Source organism: Bos indicus x Bos taurus, chromosome 24 (assembly GCF_003369695.1).
Source record: "Bos indicus x Bos taurus breed Angus x Brahman F1 hybrid chromosome 24, Bos_hybrid_MaternalHap_v2.0, whole genome shotgun sequence".
In the NCBI taxonomy this organism is placed as follows: domain Eukaryota; kingdom Metazoa; phylum Chordata; class Mammalia; order Artiodactyla; family Bovidae; genus Bos; species Bos indicus x Bos taurus.
Genome location: NC_040099.1, coordinates 41,681,657 through 41,706,504, shown reverse-complemented (window position 1 = coordinate 41,706,504; position 24,848 = coordinate 41,681,657). Strand labels below are relative to the sequence as shown.

Genomic DNA, 24,848 nt, shown 5'->3' with positions numbered 1-24,848 from the left:
AAAGGCCTGGAAAGAGAACTGTGGTGTAAGGAGTGGTTGTCTCTTGGTGAGATTATGAGCAATTTGTGTTGTTTTTTTTTCTTTGTGCTTGTCTGCATTTTCTCATATCTTTGCTTGCATTACTTGGGTAATAAGAAAAAGATAGTTCTTTTTAATTTGAAGACCTTCTTTGATATGCTCTAGAAGACCAAATGTCGGTTGAGCTTCCAGGTGGCTATCAGGTGGTTCTGGACCTGTTTCGGAATTGAGAGCTGCAAGGGTTATTATAGTGGCTATTTTATTTCACCAGTGACCAATGCAATAGCCTCTTAGTAGGGTTTGATAGGCTTCCCAGGTGGTGCTAGTGGTAAAGAACCCACCTGCCAATGTAGAAGACATTAAGAGACTCAGGTTTGATCCCTGTGTTGGGAAGATGCCCTGGAGGAGGGTGTGGCAACCCACTGCAGTATTCTTGCTTGGAGAATCCCATGGACAGAGGAGCCTGGCAGGCTACAGTCCTTGTGGTCGCAAAGAGCCTGACCCAACTGAAGCGACTTGGTACAGCACAGGGTTTGATGATAGGGTCAAATGTCACCACTTCACCTAAGGTGATTCATTCAATCATCTGATGTAGATGCATCAACTGACTGTCAAACAACCACAGTGAAGAGGTTTCCTATTGCTGTTAACAAATCACTGTCTAATACAGTGCTGGAAGTCCTAAACTCAGGCTGGATCAGAAGAGCTGTATTCCTTCCGGAGGCTCTTGGGGAGACTCCGTGACCTAGCTTCTAGAAGCTACCTGCATTCCCTGTCTTGTGTCCCTTTCTCCATCTGCAAGGCCAGCAGCACAGCATCTTCAGGTGAATAAACCCACTTCTCTTCCACACTCACTCTCCCTCAATCCCCTGCTTCTCTCTTCCTGTTTCTCAGCTCCTCTACACATCTCCTTCTCGGACACTCTCCCATTGCAAGATCTGTAACTTTATCATGTTCCCAAAGTTCCTCTTCCCATGTAAATTTACATGCACAGCTCTTAGGGATTAGGATGTGGACATCTTTGTGGGCTGGGGAGGGGAAAGTTGTCCTGCCCAGTATAGAGGGATAACAAGGACAATTGTAGCTTCTTACCTCCGGGTCTCTCCTCACTCCAACCAATCCACCCGAGGAGACAGAGAGCAAAAGGGTCACCAAGGCACAGTGCTGCGTGCCCCCGCTAAGCACTCCAGTTGGTCTGGAGTCTCCACTTTGGAGCTTCCTTACAGGAGTGTGGGCAGATCGCCCAGTCCAGCCCATGGGAAGAGGAAGCTGGGCTTGCCTGGAGGAGGCTTCCAGCCTGTGCACCACACAGCCCAGTGGAGACAGGAAAACCACTGTCCTGGAATCAGCCAACTGCCCCAGGCTGGGTACTCCGGTCTGGAATCCACCACTCCCCTCTTCATGCTTTGCACCCAAGACACTCAGCTGAATTCGCGGATTTGATTTATGGATCTAAACTGAAGGGAGCCAGTCTACAAGCCTCTCAGTTGCCCTGTGGGGGTAAGATCTAGGGATGGGAAGGCCCCTTTGGGGAGAAGCCTCCTTCCCCCATCCTGGCCCTGCTCTTCCCTCCCTGCTTTGTGATGGGAATTACCAGGAAGCTCTCAAAAGAAAACACTGAGTTCCAAAGGCCTCTCATCTCTTCCTGTTTTAAACATAAAGAAATGTAGAAAATCTTGAGGCAATTTCTGTTTTGTTTCAAGTTCTTAAGATCCTAATTCCCTCTGTGATGAACGGCTGTGAATCCACCAGGCAGGACACCCAAGGGAGCTCTTCAAAGGCTCAGGGCCCAGCAAACCTCTGGGGAAGCTGCCGGCCCACCTGCTGGGAGAAAATGCTGTCTTGGCAGAAGATGTTTGCACAGCACTATCAAGGGCTATTGAGAGATTTACAAATCATTCTGGAAAGCTCCTAAGGCCTCTCAAATCATGAGTAAACACTACTCATGGCTCACTCTTGCCTACCAGATTAGGTCCAAACTCTGTAGCTTCTTTAAAATACTTTTTTCAACTGTTTCCTTTTTTTCTGATTACAGAAAATTAAAAAATTATGGAACCTCTTGCCCTGGCCATTTTAGCCTCTGGAGATTGCACCTCATTTTATGTGTATTCCTTCTTTTTTAAGTCACATGTAGTGACATGCTTGTGAAAAATGAAATGATGCTAAGAATACTTTACTGCAACATGCTTTTTCCCACCTGGCATATCTAGAACATCTTTTCACGCTACTAAATGTAGATCTTTTTTTAGAGGTTATACAAATACTCTTCATAAAGCCAAGGTGTTCTATTTGCATGCTTCATTCTTTTCCACTCCTGTATTCTGCACATTTTTCCTTTGGCTTCGGACAGGATTCTTTTTCCCTTGTTGCATAAACCCTATCCACTTTTTTTTCTAAGTTTATTTTATTGGCGTATAGTTGAGTTTGTGTTGTGTCAATATGTTGTGTAAGTTTCAGGTGTACAACAAAGTGATTCAGTTATACATATTATTAATATCCCTATTTTTCAGACTTTTCTATTATAGGATATTACAGGATATTGACTCTAGTTCCCTGTGTTCTACAGGAGGTCTCTGTTGTTTATTCATTCTATATATAATAGTTTGCATCTGCTAATCCCAAACTTAGTCCACCCCTCCCGAACCCTCCCCGCCTTGGCAACCACAAGTGTGTTCTCTAGCCTGCGAGTCTGTTTTGTTTTGTAGGTAAGTTCACTTGTGTTGTATGTTAGATTCCACATATAAATGATATGGTATTTGTCTTTCCCTTTCTGACTTACTTCACTTAGTATGAGCAGTCTTCATTGTCTGGAAACCTTGCTTCCACTCTGAAACTCATGGGTATGAACTGAGAGGCGAATGGTTCCAGGCAGGTAAGAGGGGACATAAGACGGTATCACAGCTGTGATGATGTTTTATGCCACGGGGAGACAGCGCAATTCTGAGACAAGTGTTCTTTCGAGACTTGAACTGGGGAGGGCTAAACACAACAAAATATTAAAACAATAAAACCAACCCACGCCAAAAAACCCACAGGAAGGCAGTTGGTTTCCTACTTTTACCTGCTTGCCAGCATCTGCTTGTTCACACTCTTGGAATTACTGACGTTTTTGGACTTTTGTCTACTTCTTTGTCTGAAATGGAGCAGGACCCTACAGTCCTTGTCCCCATGTCCTCTGCCTCCTTCTGTCTGTGGAAAAACTAGCCAAAAAATAAGTTAATCAGAGAAATGAGAATATGCAGAAACAAGGAAAACAGTTAAGAGACACCAAATAATAATAGTTTAGTCATTAAGCATAGTCAAGGACCTTTGGTTCCTCCTCCAGGGCTACAGATAATATTCTGAGCTATATCCTGTGAGCTGTCTATTAGGTACTGAAACCCCCACCAGGTAGAAGTTAAACTGTATATGACGACCCGACTGTAACCATGACATAGCTGTCACAATTCCTAGAACTGGCCTCAAGGAAATGGGAACAAACTGACCATGGAATTCAAGACTAGCTGTCACACTGATGACCAATTTCAAGGTGACTATCAGAGCTGTGCTGTTTCTGCACATAGCCCCCACCCTCAGCCTATACAAGCTCTAGCCCACTAATGGTCAGGAAAGAGTGGGCTTTTGGACAGAAGTCTATCCTCCCCTCAAGTTGTCAGCATCCAAAATAAAGCAAGCTTTTGCCTCTTTATTGCCTTCTGAGCAGGGAGCAGCCGGGCCCCACTTCTGGTTACATGTTGGGAGTACACATTTAATTAAGATGTTTCTTCATGAAACTTCCACCACAGTGCTTACTTCTAAGAGCCAGAGCTTCTTGATGCTTTCTGGAGGACAAACTGCTCCTTCCACCATATCCAGCCTGCAGTGTCACTAGTTCAGGGAACCAGATGGCTTTAACAGGGCTTCCATCTGAAGTATCTCCGATTAGACTGTACGTTCAAGGTTTTCTGCTCTCTGCCCTTCAACAATGGCTTAAGCTTTTTGCCTTCAAGCCCGTCAAACTTACAAGTTCTGAGGTTTTTCTTTCTTTCCTTCAAGCTCTTTAAAATACAGACATCATGGAAACATGTAAAATATCATGTATGAAATGAGAAAAAAAAAAAAGAGTCTTCTCCAATAAAATACAGACGTCACATTAATCTCTTTCATTTTAAAATATCATTTCCTTCTCACAAAGCATATTGCTGTGATTCTCTTTCCCTTTTAGGAAAACAGAATTTTTGTATTCTCCAAATATTCCAGTTGGGATGGTTACACAGTAGTTTAATTAAAGCATTTTGTGATAGTTAAAAATATACTACTATAATTTATTTTAGCAAAACTGCTTACATAAGAATGTTCGCAATGATACAATGTTTTGCCTTAAATCCCTATAACTAAAACCTAAATGCATGGATATTCACACATTCCTTAAACTCTTATGGACATTAATAAAGACCTGACAAAGGATTTGTGTGCAGAATAAAGACTTCCTACAAATCAATCAGTAATAAAAAGACAACACAATGAACACTTGAGGACTTTTCACACAATAAAATGTACAAATGGTCACTAAACATATTAGCAATGTTCAAACTCCCCAGTCATCAGAGAAATGCAAATTAAAAGCACAGGAAGATACCACTACATATCTGTCAAAACCGCTAAAACTGAAGACTGACAAGTCAGTCTTTCCAAATGTACTTTTTCACTGTTTAAATGCTAATGCTTAAACTAACCTTTTTAGCCATCTGATTAATTGGGAATTATTTAAATTTTAAGGTTTGAAAAGGATTTTTTAAGAAGTTGTGAAAATGTTTTTTTTTTTTTTCAAAAATACAAGAAGACAAGACTACCTCATGAATTTTAAAAAGTCCCTACATAAAATTTTGGGCTTTTATGTGTCCGAGATAGAAAAAAAAATATTGTTAACTTTTTGAGACCTCATTACTGAGTAGACAAGGCTAGTTTTTGTCTTAGAAAAAGGTTGTTTCCCCCCAAATGAGTATTTTACCATTTTGCCACCTGCTCAAGTAAACACTGGTGTTGGAGTCATGTAGGAGTGGAAAATAAAAAATTAAAAATAAATCATTTATCACACATTTCACTCTTATTTTTTCTATAAAAATATAACTCTTTATTAAATAACATGCACAAATATCAACTAGTCATTTATTAAACAGATATGATTTAGAACAAGATTTAAAGAAATACAAATCCTTAGGTACAATTTAGTATCTTGTTCATGATATTTGAATAGTTAAAAAAAATCACTGATTAAACTAACCATCCTTTTATTTCTTTCAGAATCCTATATCATTTTAGGCATAGACTTCATTCCAAGTTTTTTTCTAGCATTTCAGAGCTTCAGAATATCTTTAATATCAAGAGCCCTTAACTACTTAAGTATAAATTCCTCCGGACAAGGCATTCACTTTTTTTTTTTCCTAAGCTATTCCAATTAGCTTTGAGTCACTTTACAGAGGAAATCTGCAGAGGCAGAATCATGGCAGACAGGCTCCAGCAACTTGAGGTACCGTTGAAGAGGGAGAGAACTGTGGTTTGTTTACTAAGACGCTGGGGTGACTAAAAAATGCCAGATTTCCGCTTGCTTGGTTTTTCTCTTCTGCAGCTTGTTCTGTTTGGCCAAACAGTGATTTCATTTTTTTCCCCGTCCCCCATCTCTGGTTGAACCATCAGAACAAAATGCTGTATGAACTTCCCCTTCTTGTATTTTCTGTGACTTCAATGCTCAGTAATCTGGTTTTTTTACTTTTAGGCAAAGTATAAACAAAATTTGCATTAATTTTTTCATATTAAAAAGTATTGCTTTTATAAATTAGCTTTTAATGTTCCCAGCCTTAATAAACTTAACTTCAACAAAACCAGTGCTTTAAAATCTACCCTGCCTTTCTTGGCCTCATTTATCCAATAAAAAAGGCCAAAATCTTTCATCTAAATTTCTAAAGACTACTACATCCAATCTTTATAATAAAGTCCTTGCACTGTGTATTTTTCACATGTGCTGCTTTATTGCGCATGCCAAGTACAGTATGAATTAAAATATAAACTGAAGTAAAAATTCAAAACCCCTAAGCTTAATATATACCTTTGCACTCAAAAACTTCAATTTTACATTCTTTCCCATTAGCTGGGACTTCCAACTTGCTAGCTGAATTTAAATCACTTTATTCCTTATATATTCTCTTTACTTCTACTGGAATAAAAAACATCCAGTATTATAATTCAAGAAGGTATTATGGAAAGTTCTGTAAATTTTATTTCATATACTTATGATCAATTTTACATATAACCTAATTTTCTTTCCAAAAATGTTTAATAAGTTTAGCAGCAGGTTTCAAATCTGAAATATTCCTGAACATTTAATTGACATCATGTTATAGGAGAAACTGGACTTTTTCTACGTATATTGCTAATTATTTTACTAAAAAACAGCATACCAAATCTTACTTTAATTATAAAATTCTGAAAAGTATATGTTTTGTATCTTGATACAAGGAAAAAATACAACATATTAATTTTTCATAAACACTGCAGAGGTCAATAGGAATATGCCCATTGTTTTTACTTATTGTGACTACCAAGTATTTCTTTCTTGAGTACTCAGTTTTTATTTAAAAGTGCAAAGGTTATTAAGCTTAAAACATTATATTTGAGCAATGTAAAAAAGTTTTACAATGATTTAACATGACCAATAAAATTTATTAAACATATTTACATATATTCACAGATTCTTTCATACTTGAGTATTAAAATAGACATTTATAATTTCAGAATTTTCATTCAAAGGCATTTTTTGGGGGGAGGGAGAATAGGCTCTATCGTGAGATGAAGAAAGAGCTGTTTCTTTGCATGACTAATTCTAAATAAAATGTCCAACATAGTAAGCCAAAGGCCCTACCCTGGGAGACTGGTGTGAAACACCTTACACCACCGCCAGGCATCACTGTGGAGAGGGTTAAGTTACAGGGAGCATGCAGCTAAGTCACAGTCTCTACAATTCTGTGATGGCAACAAGCTAACGCAGACACGCATGCCTTATTTAAAGGTCCTGCTACCTCAACACACTATCACTACACTCCATACCATACAAACTACAACTTTGGTCCAATAAAACATTAGACAAAACAGTTTTACAATTATCTCTTTGTATATGTTTTGACTACCAATCCCTTTGTATACATTTTGACCATTAATTACAAGATTTACATCTGCACAATATGTATAAAATAAGTTATTAAAAAGGAAGACAATATTAAAACTTTCGAAAAGAAAGCTATACAATTAACTTACAGATAAAATAAACTGAAGAAATTTTGTGCCAAGTTTTCCTTCCACATTAGAAACTATTTGGTAGGAACTGCGCCTTTTAGTTTGTTGATCTATTTTAGCAGACTGTGACAGAACCTGAACACCTGCAGTCATCTCGTACACAGAGCGCTAACAGCTTCCAGCGCCATTAGCAGCCCCTCTGCTCCCTACTCAACTATGACATCTGCCAACAGGCTCTAATGTGAGTCACCTTCCACCAATATAAATAGTAGGGTTCAGTTAGAAACTGCTTGGATCTAAGATCCAAAATAATTCTTTTCATTTTTAATAAAATGACAGTGTTTACTACATCACCAACTTTAGTTGAACTTTACCAACAATTGTGAAGGCATAATATCGTATTTTTGTCAAAAGGCAGCATTCCACAGCATAACACTCTTGAGCCTCATTTGTTTAAGACACCATCAGGAAGTAACGGCTGCTATATAGGAGTCAATTCAAAGTCATCGTTAACATCAACCAGCGGAACGTAAAACTCCTGAATTTCATAGATGCTGATAGATTTATAGGTGGCAGGATCAAGTTCCTGGAGTTTGAGCTGCCATTCTAACCTCTGGACGGCATTTAAAGCTGCAGCTTCATGCTGTTGCCTCATTAAAAGACAGGTCTATTTAAGAGAAGAGAAGAATTGATTATTTAACTGCTTTGTTTAAAAATTAATCTCATGCATTGTTTCTTTAGGGAGCAAGATGGATATACTAGGGTATGTGAAGTTTCTGAGTTAACGTCCATTTCTGGTTTACCCTGTCTTATATCTGTATCCATATACCAAATCCTTCTGGGCCTGTGACTTCATACTCATCTAACAGACTTCAATTTGAAACTGTTCTTTCAAGCAATACAATTTCAAATTATCAGAAGAATTATGAAAATCTAAGGAAGAGTGATTTTTAAAAATAATTCAAGCCAAACAATTTTCTTTACAGACTACTGGCAAAATAACATTTCTTCTCTCCCTGTTTTCCCCCCTCCTAACAAGCACGAAGACCCCCTTTAGAAAAGGCTTTTTCTGTGGCAGCTGCACCTTTGATACTAAATTGGACTCAAAAAATGGGGGGGATCCTTTTCTTCATTTATCTTCCAAAGTGCGACCAGCATGAGGATTCACAGCCTACCATCTTTCGTTTCCTAACCACTCCTCTATCACACAGCAACAGTTTCTACTGACGAAGGGGAAGCATCCAGTTAGTGAACTTCTAAACATACATACCTTTAATTTGTCGAATTTATCATCCACATCTTGTAACCATGACATGAACTGTCTTGCATTAAAGCGATCCCTCACAGAAGTTTTACTGTCATCAGACTGAAACAGTATAAAATAGTTGGATATTACAAAATAAAATAACCTACTTAAAAAAATCTATATGCCATTGTATCTTTTTATAGTATATTCTACTTTTAAAGGAATGATCAAAGTATATTTCAAAGAAAGATAACATCTAATCTGAGTATTTAAACAGGCTAATAAAATATTTCCATACTGAGCTGATTAGTTATTAGAATTATTAGGATGTTGGTTTTAGTAAGTAATTAGAGAGAACCCTACTGCTCTGTGAGTCAAAAATGTCTCAAAAAGGCATGTCATATGATGTATTAAATGCCTGTGACCTTATTAACATATAACTGATAATGAAACTCATTTTAATGTGACAGTTGGCTCAGACCTGGTGAAGAATCTGCCTGCAACTCAGGAGACTTGGGTTTGATCCCTGGGTGGGGAAGATCGCTGGAGAAGGTAATATCAACCCACTCCAGTATTCTTGCTTGGGAAGTCCATTCTTGCTTGGGAATGGCCAGAGGAGTCCGGAGTGCTGCAGTCCGTGGGGTCGCAAAGAGTTGGACGCAACTGAGCTACTAACAACTCTCGCTTATCACACATTGGGAGGAAACAACAACACGGAGGCACACAGGGCTCTGGGGCTGGTGTTTCTCCCAGGACTGATTCCTTTTAGGACCTATTCTTTGAAGAGTTTATAAGGAAATACTACACCGACTCTTAGTAATACCAGTTTTGGTATTTCTTTAAGATAGGCAATTCAAATGTCAGCTTTGTATCCTATTGTGTAATTTCAAATTGATTACATACTCCTTCAATTTTCTATTCTGTAAATGGGGTTAAGAGCATCTCTTTACATCTTGTTTGAGAATTGACTTGTGAAGGCCTCATTCTAATGCCCAGGCAACAGGCAGCACCAGGCCCACCAGGCAGCTGCCTCCATGACTGCCCCACCCAACCTGACCACCAGCACCGCCACAGGGGTATCCAGGCCTCAGGCAGCCCCACTACCACACTGCCCGCATTCTGAGCTGTGACCACTTTTGCCCTGGTCTTCAGGAAAGATGTGTTGACTATTTTAAATTTTGTCATTCAATCCTTTTTAATATTACAAGTTTATCTGGAAAATGAAGAGGTCTGATAAGAGAATAGCCTACCTAAGCAAGTGGACTTGTTCCTTAGACCCTCTGCAGCTCTGTTCACCTGGACAAGCCTGCTCCTCAGTCGAGAGAGACTGTCTACCAACTGTAAGGCCAGCTGTACAAGGACAGGCAACAGGCCCACAGTCGTTCTCAAGATGATGACTACGTTCTTCTGCTGACCGTGGCATGATCCTTTTTAGTCTCTGATCATTCTGGATTTACTAGGAAAATTCACTTCTTTTCAGAAATTCTCTTTATGACCTGTCTGGGACTCCTTTTTTTCTTTTTAAACAGATGAGAAAAATAAAGCCCAGAAAGAACTAAGTAATTTTCTCTGTAATATACTGTGTATACTTTGTGTTTCTATGGTTGGCCTGATTTATAACAGCATTTCCTGGGACTTCCCTGGTGGTACAGTGGATAACAATCTGCCTGCCAGTTCAAGGTACATGGGTTTGATCCCTGGTCCAGGAGGTTCCCACAAGCTGCAGAGTAACTTGGCCCTCGAGCCGCAGCTATTGAAGCCTATTTGCCTAGAGCCCAGGCCCTTCAACATGAGAAGCTCCTGCCTGTGAGAAGCCTGTGCACTGCAACCAGAGAGTAGCCCCCACTCTCCGCACTAGAGAAAGCCTGTACATAGCAATGAAGACCCAGCACAGCCAAATAAATAACTTTTTAAAAAAAATCCAGCATTTCCTAGTCTTTTTTGGTGATAATCCTTCATTGTCTTGTTTATACTATTATATTCTCTTATGATGGGTAAATTTCATTCTGGTTTATGAACCACAAAAAAATTCTGATGACTGATGTCTGGTTCTGGATTCCTGAAATTTATATGTGGCAGTACATATTTTCAAACTACAGCTACAGCTTCCCATAGTTCTTTTAATTTATCCCAACACCCAAGATCCAAATAAAGCCTAGCCTTCTCTCAGCACTGACTCAACCCGGGTTCTACCTGCCAATTTTTTTTAGCTTCCAGCTTTAAGCTTCCCAGTTACTTGAAGGTCAGGATCGGGGTATAAAATCCATGACAGAAACAATTTACAAGTTATCTATAAAATGAGGCTATCATAAACACACACGTATCTGTTCTGTAATTGTCTTGATTTAATGATATAAACCTGACGTTCAGAGAGCCAGGTGATCTGAAGTGCTTCACTCATTTTCGTCTCTGTGCTTTACTGACTGCTGAACTCAGGTTTGTCCTGAGGATACCAACTGCCAGAGGTGCTGCTGTCCTGGGGGCACTGAGGCAGCAGGGAGACCTTACCTGGGCATCCAGGGGCACGCTGTACACTTCCGCGTCCAGGAGAACCGTGCATGCGCTGAATGGCAGTGTCTGATTTGCCAGTGTCCTTGCAGCTCTGTAATGAACCCGAAGAACCTCCTGTTCATTGGATACAATGAGTTTTTCCTAGTTGAACAAAGAATTTAAAAAAAAACAAAAACTCTTCAACCACTTGTTTTTCAAAAAAAAAAAAATCACTTAAAATGTTAAAAGAACTTGAATCTCAGAGCAGTTTTTCTTTCATAGTAAGGCTGAGAAATTTGATAACTTTGAGAATTCTAAAAGTAAATTTTCTTTCCAAAATTGGCAGTCTCTTTTAAAAAATGATCTTCTGAAAATGTACAATGATGGCTTTCATTAATAACATACAGTCATCTGCTGGTATCTGTGGGGGATGGGTTCCAGGACCCTTGTGGATACCAAAATTCATGGATGTGCAAGTCCCTTATATAAAATGGCACCATATTTGCATATAACCTACACACATACTCCCATATACTTTAAGTCATCTTTAGATTACTTACAATACCTAAGACAATGTAAACGCTAGGTAAATTTGCCAGTATGTGGCAAAATCAAGTTTTGCTTATTAGAACTTTCTGGAATTTTTTTTCCTGAGTATTTTGATTCACAGTTGATTGACTCCATGAATATGGAACCTGTGGATATGGCGGGCTCACTGTATTTACCAAGATATTCAATTGTCACCACTTAACTCCAGGACATTTTTGTCACCCCAGGAAGAAATACCCTGGGCCCACCAGCAGTCACTCTGCATTCCCCTTCTGCCTCTGACAACCTCAACTCTACTTCTGGTTTCTATGAATTTACTTGTTATGAACATTTCATACAGGTGGAATCAAACAGTGTGTGGTCTTTGTGACTGGCTTCTTTCATGTCACATGTTTTCAAGGTTCATCTGTGTTGTAGCACACATCACTTCCATTCATTTTTACATTTTATTTATCTGTTCATCAGTTGATGGCTCCTTTGGGACACAGAGAATAAGGCTGCTATGAACATTCATGCTCAGTTCTTTGTTTGAATGTGTGTTTTTATTTATCTTGGGTAAATAACTATGAGTGGGATTGCTGGGTCATATGGTAGGTTTATGTTTAATTTGTTAACAAATTGCCAAAATGTATTCAATAGCAAACTCCGGGAGCTGGTGATGGACAGGGAGGCCTGGTGTGCTGCAGTCCATGGGGTCACAAAGAGTTGGACACGACTGAGTGACTGAACTAATTCAAGAGCAGTTGTGTCATTTTATGTTCTTGCCAACAAAGTAGAAGATTCCAGTTTTTCAAACCCTTGCCAACATTTGTTATTATCTGTCTGTTTATTATATGCATTCTAAGTGTTCTGAAGTGGTACTCCATTGTGGTGGCGTGGTGGCTGCTTCTCTTCTGTAACAGCAAGGCATTTGTAACATGGCTACATGCACAGATGAAATATACCACAAGCTTGTGGCTGAAATGGCTACTGATGTGGGTTATATGACCTACCTTCTTTCTGCTAACAAACTGTTCACTGATGTGGGTCATGCAGTGTTGTGAGCTGTTTGAGTGCGTCTTTATTTGCTTTTCTCTTTGTAATACTATAAATTTATTTCATTCATTTACAAGCATTATTCTGAGCAAAGGTTTTATATAGGAATCCATGGCACAAAAAAGGTTAAGAACCTCTACCCTAGAGAATCAATCATGAATGAAGAAATTACATACAAGGTTTTACTTGTATAAGAATCTATGTGTCTGTAAAGAAGGGTCATAACTTACATCACATTTTCAGAAAGTCCCTGATCGTCCCAGAAGAGATATAGAAGGTAATTTATTATTTTTATCAATCCAAGTTACTTTGATGATTTCTATAAATAGACAGGTTTGTTCTCTTGTCATTCATGCCAAAACTAACCACCAGAGACTGGAATACTAAAGCAGACCAAAAGGACCAAGGAGTGCAGCCTCAGTATGATTCTGCACCATGGCAGCTGGTACCAAGCAACAATCTCAGAACCTGGAAACCCATATACCTATACAGGAATTCACTGCTACCAGCCTGCAGATTAGGCAAATACCACTGAGAAATTTTAAGAGGTTTCTGTATATCAAATAAATACTGAACATAAATTGTAACACAGGAATGGCTATCCAAAAACAGGCTTAAAAATTCTCTAACTGCAGAAGAACAAAGATAAAATCAAGCCATTTCCCAAAATGGTTCTAAATAAGGAAGATTCACTAATAAAAAACTGTAGGCCATCATAATCTACTGTTATTTTTTGCATAAGTGAATTTAAACATTTCTTACCCTTTCAATACTGTGCTGCAAACGTAGTTTCATCCTGACAACTTCCTGTTGTCGAAAAAGCTCTTTAAGTGGATCTGACAGTGAAGGTGGGGGTGTAATCTAATTAAAAAAAAAAGTTGAAAATATTAGATTACATTTACAATAATCAGCTATTTCTATAAAATTAAAACTTTGTAGTGCAGAACGTAATGAAAACATAAATTCTTACATTCTTTGAATTAAATAATACAGTAAGTAACAATTTCACAACTGGTTGTTACTTTTCAATTTCAACTCTTTGAAAGAAAGCAAAACATTACACATTTGAAATGCTCTGAAAGAAAGCAAAACGTACACATTTTACTTCTGAGGCCACAGCAAATCCCAAAGAACAAATGAGGATGGAGGGAGTTGTTTGTCGCAGACACGTTTTAGAGCGTCAGTATGTGACAGTTCACAGAGAGGGAGGAAGGAATAACACACACACAAAGACACCACACAACAGTCCTAAAGATGATGGCAGTCTGAGTGTACAGTAGGTAAAGTCTCTCCGTAGACATGATAAAATCCAAACACAAAACTGCAGAGTCTTATATTTAGTGAATTAACTTTTATAAAAATAGATGAAACTGTCTTTTAACAGAGCTGTGGTTTTCAAACTTCATTACAAATGTGATATCTCACTTTGTGTATCCATTCTCCAAAGAGCTTATGGTAGTTCACCTCTGATTTGATCATTATCATGAACTGTGCTTTTTGACAGATGCTGGAGCTTAAGAAAGCTGACTCAGTCTCGAGCACACTCTTGAGCGTAAATACAGAGACACCCAAGTATGGCAGCAACTGTCTGTGACCCCTGCATATTCTCCCTCTGCCCCCAGCTTTTATTAACTGTCAACGTACTCGAGTGAAGAAACAAAGGTTTCTCAGAACATCCTGGCACAAAGCAATAACTTTGGGGGACTCTTTTGGCAGGGGCACAAGGAGATACTGACATGTGGCTGCAGGGACAGTGCAGTACTATACCTGAAACACTTGCCGAAGACGCAAAATTGGACCTAATCAAGACTCTATAAACAGTAAACAGTTTAACACCACTAGGATTCAATCAGTTGAGTCAATGCAGACTATTCTATAAAACAGCTTATTGGGACTGATCATTTTTCAGGTCTCTAATTATACATTTGATTTGTGTCTTAAAACTTCTTTAAATTTAGTAAGAGGCAAGAGTACACTTTGGTGCTATTATTTCAGTTTTGAAAAGTCACACAGGTGATCCTTCAAGTGGCACAGGGAAAACACCTCCTCCTTTGAGACTGGAGTGTCAGAGAAGGCTTCTCTGAGAGGGTCATGCCCGAGCTCCACCTTAAAGGAAGAGCCAGAGTAAAGAGTTCAGAGAAGTTAGTTGTGGGGGAAAAGAGAAAGGAGGGAGGGAGCTAATTCACACAGGACAGAACAATACGATCACTGCCTGAGACAAGCAGTCTGGTGTCAGGAGGCACCTACAGGCAGGCCTGAGTTCCTGGAGCATCAAGTGTGAGAGCAGAGAGGGCAGTATGGAGAGAGCAGCAGGACCCAGTACTACAGGTTGTAGTCTACCCTGCACACTGTGCTTCTCCAGGCGTGACTCACAGAACGCTGGGTCCACAAACATGGTTTACAGGAAATGGTCCGAGAACAAGTGAGGTTGGGAAACACTGTGTATGGATACACACACACACACATATACACACACACACACATTTATTTACATATCTCATAATTAACAAATTAAATTTTAATAGTTTTAGGAATCCTACAGTGAAGAAATCTATTTTTTGATTAATGATGTTTCCCAAACTTATTTGGTCATGAAAAATATCCCTCTTTCCCCACTGAAGAAGGTATTTAATTAACACGCTGTGGATCACATTATGTGTAACACATTGGGGTAAATTTTATATGTAATAGGGAACCAGGGAAAGGTCTTAATAGCTCACAGCTGTACTGGAGAACAGCTATTGGGGGACGCGACTATAAGCAAGGAATGAAGGAAGCAGGTCACTGCTGCACTGGTGTGAGAGGGGGAGGCAGAGAAAGGGATGGGGTCTAAAACTGTGGGTGACTGAGGATAAAAAAGAGGGAGCAGCTGAGGACTCACAGGACTGGATGGCTGCTAACAGAGACCACAAGAGGGGACCTGAGGAGAGAGAAGCAGGTTAGGGGCAAGTTCAGTGCTGAAATGTTGAGTAGACCAGCTAGTATAAAAGAAGCCAAGGAGAGAGGTTTGTGCAGAATATACAAATCTGGGAATTCTCAAAATACATGCGTCTGTAGAGAAGGAGTATGTGGAGGCTTTTTGAGGACACTTTCCCTCTGCTTTCTCCTCATCTTGTCCTATGTTGTGGGACATTCAGAAGACATCCAGAAGCAGGTAGAACACAGTTACAGAAGTCAGTAGTGTATTCAGGGTTGAAGACAGAGGCAGGCATCATTCTCCAAGGGACCTGCAGTGTCCCAGCCCTTCATAAGATTATAGCTCAAAGGGAGAGGCAGGCCTGTAAACAGTTAACTGTAACATCCTGGGTAGGTTTAAGGAAGATATAAGCAATTCTGTTCCGACAAGATCCTGCCCAGAGTGACATCACAGCTCACTCGATGACGGAAGAGGAGAGAAAAATGGCCCTGGCGAAGCATTGCATGTAGAGCGAAGAGCACAGCCAAAGGACCCAGGCAGTGAGCAGAGACTCCACAGAAGAGGGAGCTCAGTGTGGCTGAAAGGCTGAGTGACTCGGACAAGTGGTGAGATGATGAAGCAGGAGTGGGGAGATGGGTCAATCGGCTGCTGTGCTCAGATGTGGGTTTTTTTATGTGTGGCCAATGGGGAGCCAGCAAATCACAGCTGAGATACTTCAACAAGGAAACAGCTTTTTATTGTTTTTAAAGAGACATAAGTTTAATAACAAAAGGAAAGTGCCAAAAGAAAGAAACTAGGAGAAGGAAGCAGTGGAAAAGTTGCTGCAATGCTGAAGTGAGAGATACTGACAAGGGCCCTGGGACAGGCAGCAGAGAACGTCGATTCTGGAATGAGTCCTCAGATCTAAGGGATAGAACCAGGTTAACTGATGGGTTTCTACTGTGGTGTCACCACCAATAAATAACGTATTTCTCAGGGAGTGGTTGGGGGGTCCTGTTCCGAGGTCTGAGGTCAGAGTGGGTGCCATTAGACCTGCCTTCTGGAAACAGAGTTGGAGGCCAAGGCTCCGCAGCAGCTCAAGATAACCATCCCCATCCCACCCCCCACCAGGGCATGCTCCCCACCTGAGGCTCCCACAGGTGCAGGCAGTCACTGCACTCACCTCAGGGCACCTGCCTGCTCTCCTCAATTCTACTTCCCGCACACACGCAGGCACAGCTCCTGACAACTCCCACCTACGACCCTCCTGGAAAACCCTCAGGGTCAGCATACTGGGAAACCAAGCCTGGGACATGTGCCTGAGGTCATTTAACTGACTGTGCCCAGGAGGCGCCTGCCATCTGATTCTAGAGATGACATAGCTCGACAGGACATTTTGGGACTAACTGTGCATTGAAGGCTGCTGAAACCACAAAAAGAGAGAGGACCTCGCTGACTGAAGAATTAACTCCTGGAGAACTTTGATGTTTAACGGGTTGGTACAAGAGCCGTAAGAAGACAGAAAAAAATTAGTGAGGTAAGAGAACCAGAAGAGCACACCATCATGAAAAACCAGGAAGGTGAGGAGTTTATGAAGAACCAGATGGTCATGAAGTCGAACGTGACAGAGAGCAAGCAGAAAGAAAAAGGGAGAGGTCAAACAATGAGTCAATTCGGAGCTCATGGGGGATCTCTGCCAGTGCACACACAGTAAGAGTATGAACAGGAAGTGACACAGAGGGGACACTGGGCACAGATCACTCTCTAAGGTGCGGTGTGAGATCACTCACTAGGCGTGACCAAGTGCCACAAGCAAGGGATAACTTTTTTCTCCCTAGGATGAAGGAGACCCAAATATGTTCAGTTGATGGGTAATGGCCACTGAAAAGAGAAACTGTAAATATAGTAGCAAGGAGTGTTCTCATACAGAAAGGTTCCAAAGAAGGCTGGAGGGAATGGAATCAAAACGACAAGGAAAGGAGTTACCCTTCAGAGAAATAAAAGCATTAACTCCTTATGGTTGAAAGCAGCAGCGGGTAAGGAACAAAATACCGAGGACCAGTGCTGTTCAATAAGGCAGCACAGACCACACACGACTCCTGAGCACTGACTGATGCATGGCTGGTCTGAACTGAGATGTACTGCAAGCCAGCCTGGTTTCAAATACTCAGCACCAAAAAAAACACTTATGTAGACTATCTCAAAAGCTCTTCTATACTGATTATATTTTCACATAGAATTGTGGGTATATTGGGTGAAATATTAATTTCACCCATCTCCTTTTACTGTTTAAAACGTCAAAAGTCAAATCACTCAGTCGTCTCCGACTCTTTGCAACCCCATGGACTACACAGTCCATGGAATTCTCCAGGCCAGAATACTGGAGTGGATAGCCTTTCCCTTCTCCAGGGGATCTTCCCAACCCAGGGAATGAACGCCGATCTCCCGCATTGCGGGCAGATTCTTTACCAGCTGAGCCACCAGGGAAGCCCAAGAATACTGGAGAGGGTGACCTATCCCTTCTCCAGCATATCTTCCCGACCCAGGAATCAAACTGGGGTCTCCTGCATTGCAGGTGGATTCTTTACCAACTGAGCTATCAGAGAAGTCCCCATTAAAATGTGGTTACTAGAAAAGTGAAGACTACACACGTGACCTCCATCACATTCCTACCAATGGGGCTCTCAGTGTATGTCAAGCGAGGCTACTTACTGTGGGTATGCAGATCTTGCTTAAGGGGTTTCCGTCCAGGAGATACGACCCATTAAACGTCACGTATTCATCATAATACTGAGGTGCCTGAGGGATCACACTACATAACAACTTGCGCTTTTCTTCAATCTTTTTTCTTATGTGCAAGTATTCAAAATAGGGATTTGCGCGCTCTGAGCTGTATGGCTGAATCTCATCGAGCTTCAGCGAGTCTACAATGGCGGCCAGGGACTGCTGGGTTTTCTCTTTTGCTTGCAGCAGAGAAGGACTCACTTGCACCGGCTGAGGCACCCGGGACACTTTCCTTTTCCGCGGGTGGTGAATCTGAGGGTCATCCTCCTCAGTTAATCTTATTCTTCCTCGAGGGGACGCAGACTCACTGTCTTTGTCTGGCAACAGTGCACAGCTGGCCAGAAGCTGCTTGCTTTGACTGGCTCCTGTGTTTCCTTTGTTTCTGGTCATCCTTTGAGGGATCTGGCTTTCAGGTTTATCATCTTCAGCACTTTCCTCTAGTTCTACTTTAACTAAGTGTCCGTATTTATGCATTTCTGGTGGAGCCGATGGCTGTGGATGGTTCTCCAGACTCGATAAAGTACTTTGTTGTGACTCCTCATCCTCGATGGAAAGCAAACACTTCTCACTTTCAGGACAATGTTTTGGATTATCTGGTTCACTCAGGTTTCCTTTTGGCACCCCTACATTCATTTCACATAAATCAGAATCACACTTATCATTTAAGTGAGTCAAAACCAAACTCTCCAGTTTGTTTTCCTTTTCATGTGAAGTATCCTGAGTATCAGAAGTGCTTTTTTCAGCCTCATGGCCACTGGAAGACTTAAACATTAGCTTGCTAAATGCATAATGAGGATTTGGCTGGGAAGACCCGTCACTTCCATTAAAGTCCTTTTCTGATGGCAATACTGGCAAAGTACTAGCTTTCTCAAAATTTGGTGCTGCTTCTTCAACAGTGCTTTCAGAGTACACTGGGACAAAGGCATCTGTCTTCTGAACGTCTGTTAGGACAAAAGTATTTTCCATATCTTTTGTAGGTTCAGTATCAGTATCCAAAACAGAACTGATCATTTGAATTGCATTTTTCTGCTGTAGAATACCTGGTTCTTGAGTGGTGACATAGGACAAAGAAGTATGTCTGGGAATAGATTCAGCATCTGAAAGTGATTGGCTATGCGAAGAGCAAGGTTGCTGGGAAGGAAGAAAGGACGCTGGATCCTGAGCACAAGTGTTTGCCGGCAATTCAGTCTGGTGCACGGACACAAAATCAATATTCTGTTCTCTCAATACTTTGTTTTCAGGATTACAAAAACCCTGAACAGAAGAATCTTGATCAGGTGCAGCAGAATTTGGGCAGCTAAAGTCTCCGGTGTTTAATGACTCCATCTCCCATGACTTACTTTGGATCACACCAACCTGATTAGAGGACTCTAAGTGCACAGGACTGCCCATCAGCATGCCCAAGGGAGCAGTGCCCTTGATGACATTTGTATCAGTAGAATTATATTTGCTGTTTATAGATCTAGTTGGAGAGGCTGCAAAACTGGAATGTATGTTAGACACGCTCAAAAGTTCTCTTTCAGGCACGTTGGAGGATACCTCAGATTTGGGAGAAGGACAAATCTCTCTTGGCACAGCTGAGCCATCTTGACTGCCCTCTTCTGATATTGTTTGGAATTGCTTTGTATGCTCACAAATGACAGAGGGCATGCTACATCTTCGGGCTTCTGCAGCTGATCTCCCTTCATTTGTAACTAGTTTAGCATCTTCGACAGAAGATGCCCGGAGATGGGAGGTCAGAAGCCTGCTAGCATACGATGCTTTAATCCGCTCTGATAGATCAGTCAGGCTATCCAGCTCCCTGTCATGAAGGGCAGGAGATTTGGCAACTGGCAAAAACGGTGACTGGGAAAAGGACATTTGGGAATCCGAACCCTCTAACATAAAGTCTGAGTCATACTCAACTGGAGGCCTTGGGGTTGTCATTGTAGTAAGGCAGGAATCTTCTGAGCTAGCCACTGAAATCAAGGAGACAGACCTGGAGCTGAGACCTGGCTTTTCACTTTCTGATCTAGGAGACCTGTTCAAGCTATTATCTGAAACAAAGGACGACTTGCCTAAACTCATCGTATTTTTGGTGTCCACAGATTGGGATCTATTACTTACAGCATCTTTACAGTGTTTCTCCTTAGTGTAAGTATCAGTCAACTCAGAACTCTTTGATCTAGTAAGTTCTTTATTTTTGGACTCAGCTAGTGCATGCTTTGTTTTTTCTTTATCTTTTACTTTAAGTTCTAAACAACTGCGATTTCTCAACCGTTCCTTTTCTTTTTGCTTAATCTTTTCCTTGTGTTTTCTGTGCCACTGCTCTATTTCCAAGTCTTTAAGGCTCAGCATCCGTTCAAAGCTGGTCTGCATTAAGTCGTCATTCACAAGCCTCTTTTCTTTGGGCCGAGTATCTTTTGATGCTGGTGATGACTTAGGTTTAGGCTTATCTGCTTCAGATTTTAGTTTGAGTGAACTACTCAGAATTTTATCCTTATGTTTGTCTCGTTCTTTATATCTATCTATATCTTTTTTATCTTTTTCTTTTCCATCAGGAGTTCTCAAAGGTTCATCTTTTGTTTTTTCTTTGAGAGAGAGAGTTTTTTCATGTTGTGCTTTATTACTGTCTGTTATACTTGACTTTCTCTCTTCCTGGAAGTGTTTGGAATTACTTATATTTACACTGTCTCTAGATTTGTCCTTTTTATCTACCTCCCTATCTTTTTCTTTATTTTTGCTTTTTTCTGATTTAGTATAGTCACTATTATCTGATGGCTTGTTTTTTTTTTCCATCAAGTGCTTCTCTTTGCTCTCTACTGGATGTCTCTCCTTCTCAGGTTTTTCTTTGTCATGTTTCCTATCCATCTTTTCTCTACTTTTATCTCTGTCATCGTTTTTTTTAATGGTAGTAATGTTTTTTAGCTTCTCACCTTCTCTATGGCATTTTTCTGTGTGATGTGAATATAGCTTGTCCTTTTCTTTTATTCTGTCGACACATTCACTAGGATCTAATCTGTCTTTCTCTGACTTATGCTCATGTTTTATCTTCTTCTCTTTTTCAGAATTTTTTCTGTCAGCCCTCTCAATGTCCTTATCTTTAGTTTGAAATCGTTTCTCAGATTTTTCCTTACTTTCTTTCATATGCTTTTCAATTTCTATTTCCTTTTCCACTGAATGTAACCCTATAGTCTCTTCAGTGGCACTTACACCTAAAGAGCTGAATTCTGTTTCTTTATCTGTAAGTACGTTCTCTCTCTCATCTTTTAAATCTTTTATTTTTTCCTCCCTAAAAGATTTCTCACTTTCCTTTTTAATCTTTTCCCGTTCTTCTTTAAAGTTTCTCTCTTTGGAGATATGCTTTTCCTTAGTTGATTTATCATCTTTTATGTTTTTCTCCAACTTTGACTTTTTTTCTAACGTTAGGGACTCATGTTCCATACTTAAAAATAGATCTTCGGTTTCATCACTTTTAAAAAAATTCTCTTTCCAAAACTCTCTATCAAATTCCACACTCCGTTGCAGCTCTTTAGTACCATCCCTACTTTTGTATTTTTCCTTTTCACCTTCAATTTCTTTTTTATGCTTTTCTTTTTCCCTTTCTTTATGTTTTAACTTATGTTTTTTTAATGTTTTACCCTCTTTATCCATTTTTTTCAGTGTGCAATCTGAATTTTCAAATGTTGGACTGTGATCATCATCTTTTATTTTGGCATTTGACTTTTCACCAAATTCTAAGTGGAAATCTTTATGATGTTTGTTTTTTTCCTTATGCTTACAAGATTTTACACTTGAACTTTCTGGCAAGAATTCAGATTCTATATTATCATACCGAACAAGATCAGGCTGTAATGACATTTCAGAACTTCCTGGTGATAAACAGGTTTTAGAATGTTCTTGTTTTAGTGGTGTTGACTGCTTTTCACTGAGTCCACAAGAATGTTTGGGAGATTTACCACTGGAAATATGAAATAAATGTAATGAAGTATCATCTTTCGGGCTAAAAGATTTCCTAAAATTCCCCTCATCTCTGGTCTTATCTGAACAATCTAGTGCAGTATTAACTGTCAAGTTTGTTACTCTGGTATTTTCTTTCCCCTCTTTTTCTTGCTTCAGCTCTTGGTTCTCTTTATTTTTGTTCTGGTTCTTTAATTTTCTTTTAACTTTGCCTTTCTGTTTGTGTTCATTTGAAACTCCATATTCCTTTTTGGTTTGAATATCAGAATTTGATGTTTCAGGGACAGAACATGGAGCAGAACACTTTTTGTTTTGAAGAATTTCTTCATCTGAACTTTCAGAACTTGAATACAAAACCCTAGATGGCTTTTGTTTTTTACTTTTAAATGATTTAGGATAGAAGGTTTTTTCCTGTTTTGCAAATAAACTACTCTTTTCTACTTCAGATTCATTCTCTTTTCGCAGTTCTTTCCTAAGAATATGCCTGTCATCAATCATTTTATTTATTTCCTCTTCATCATCATCTTTGAACTCATACTCATCAAGGGCAGATGGAAGAGGTGCTTTACTGGGAACTATCTGTTTACTTTCACAGATGAGAGAGTCTTTCTCTGTCTCAGAGTCAATATTTTCATCAACGCTGGAAGGATTTACAGACTGAGCCTCTTCAGAATCTAGAATATGAAAAAGAAAATCTCCTGTTAGTCAAGAGATAACTGTCAGGAAAATAATACTGAGAGAAAAACATAGCATATACAGCAAATACTTCAATTCTGAAAATTTTTCATATTTATATGTAAATAATACAATGGAAAAATATGTAAGAGCTTTGCTACAGTTTTGTGGAAAAGCTTCAGAGACTCTGCTTCAGTATGATACCTCATGACACCTGTAAAGCACACAATACACTGGATATACTATATATATATATAAACTAATATTAAAATGTATGAACAATATAATTAAAACTCCAAAAGGACTGGATTCAGGTAAACATTGGCTACTAATGTAAAAAATTTTAAAAAAAAATCCTTTTGTGGCCATGCTATGTGGCATGTGGGATTTTAGTTCCCCAACCAGGGATCAAACTGGTGCTCTGAGATGGAAGGATAGAGACTTAATCACTGAACCACCAGGGAAGTCCCCTATAAAATTTTATATATATGTACATTTTCATATTTCCTGGAGAGAGATATTTAAGTAAAATTCTTTGATGCAGAAAAGATTAATAATCACTAACTTAAAAAGTTTAATAAAAATTAGTTTATTTTATATGCTTCAGAATTTTTTTTACTACTAAAAGCATAAATGATCAAATGATTCCCAAAAGGACAGAACTTGAATAAAGGTGAACGGTTGTAACTATACAAGAAACATGATTGTCAGCTTTACCACCTGTAAAAAAAAAAAAAAAAAAGAAAGAAAAAAAGAAATATATCCCCCAATTACAAAATCAAGATTGTAACAGACTGATATATAATTTGAAAAAAGCTACTTTATTCTTTAGTTCTTTTATAGATTTTTTTCCTTCCTAGTTGGGCATCTTTTCTTAGCTGAAATGTATGTTGTATGCATGGAGCCTGTAACTGAAAAGAAAACCCAGGCCTGTAAAATTAAAAGAAAACTGAAGACTCTAACCAAAAGAGGATAACATCAAACTTCACTTTTTTGGCTAAATATATAACAATATAAAGGTAATCAATTTATTTGAATACATCAAGTTTCCCCTAAAAGTGATCTAGCTCTCAAATATTCTTTACCTGGAAATTCAAATTGCAGACGCATTTTAGAGTGTCTGTAAGGTTCTGAGCACTGGACAAGAGCTCTGGAGAGATGTGGAGAAGATGTGGTAATATTCTAATACTATTAAGTGCCAGACACGTGGAATTAAAAAAAAAAAGAACATTTCTGGAATGACAATTGCTTGTAAGCGTAACTCCATTCCCAGTTCTTAACACTGCAACACAAAGCATCAAACTGTAGAACTTTATGATGCAAAAAAGGGAACAACTGTTTTGGAAGTAGTATTTGTTCTGCTCCTCAATTAAATAAATACAAGAATATGTACTTATATGACAGGTGTTATTTTCCTTGTTGGCACCTTATTTACAATTTGTTCTTGAGGACTTTTCTCCCCTTGCAGTTTTTAAGGAGTTGATGTTTTATGGTTTGTATACAACTATTCTATTTATATTTTTTCCCATTAGGTAAGTTTAACTGGAAACTGGGAATGATTTTTTCCCTTGTATATTTCTTAACACCTCAAGTCAACACTAGAATCAATCTTAAGTAAACATTTAGTATGCTTCTCTAGGCACAAAGTGCTCAGCAGGAGGTGTGATGTGATGAAAAGAACACAGCTCTGCAGAGTAACAGTGACTCAGCCTGATGATGGCTCAGATGGCTGTTGGCACCCAGTTTAAAGGGTGCAGGTACCCTTCTCCAGTCAGTACCTGGGAAAGGGGAGCAGGCTTCTCACAGCAACAGCACCGAATGGGGTGGGAAGGATATTAGGAACTTCAGGCAGACTTCAGGGTGTGAAAACAACTAACGTAACAAAAGGCAGCTCAAACACAACATGCCCCATTTCATATACAGCTTTTTTTCATTCAATAGTTGCAG

At 39.6% G+C, this 24,848-nt stretch overlaps 1 protein-coding gene across 6 annotated transcripts in view; it reads right to left on the bottom strand.

Moving 5' to 3' along the window:
- Positions 1–5,107: 5,107 nt before the first annotated feature.
- The window catches only part of ANKRD12 (ankyrin repeat domain 12), a 99,169-nt gene continuing 79,428 nt past the window's right edge, over positions 5,108–24,848 (bottom strand). For all 6 annotated transcript variants that reach the window (XM_027525812.1, XM_027525814.1, XM_027525810.1 and 3 more), the window contains 5 exons: positions 18,216–22,900; positions 13,370–13,468; positions 11,042–11,185; positions 8,558–8,653; positions 5,108–7,954 (listed from right to left, as the gene is read on the bottom strand). In XM_027525812.1, coding sequence (XP_027381613.1) covers positions 7,769–7,954; positions 8,558–8,653; positions 11,042–11,185; positions 13,370–13,468; positions 18,216–22,900 — 5,210 coding nt within the window. In that variant the 3' untranslated portion in view covers positions 5,108–7,768. The remainder of the gene's footprint in view (positions 7,955–8,557; positions 8,654–11,041; positions 11,186–13,369; positions 13,469–18,215; positions 22,901–24,848) is intronic.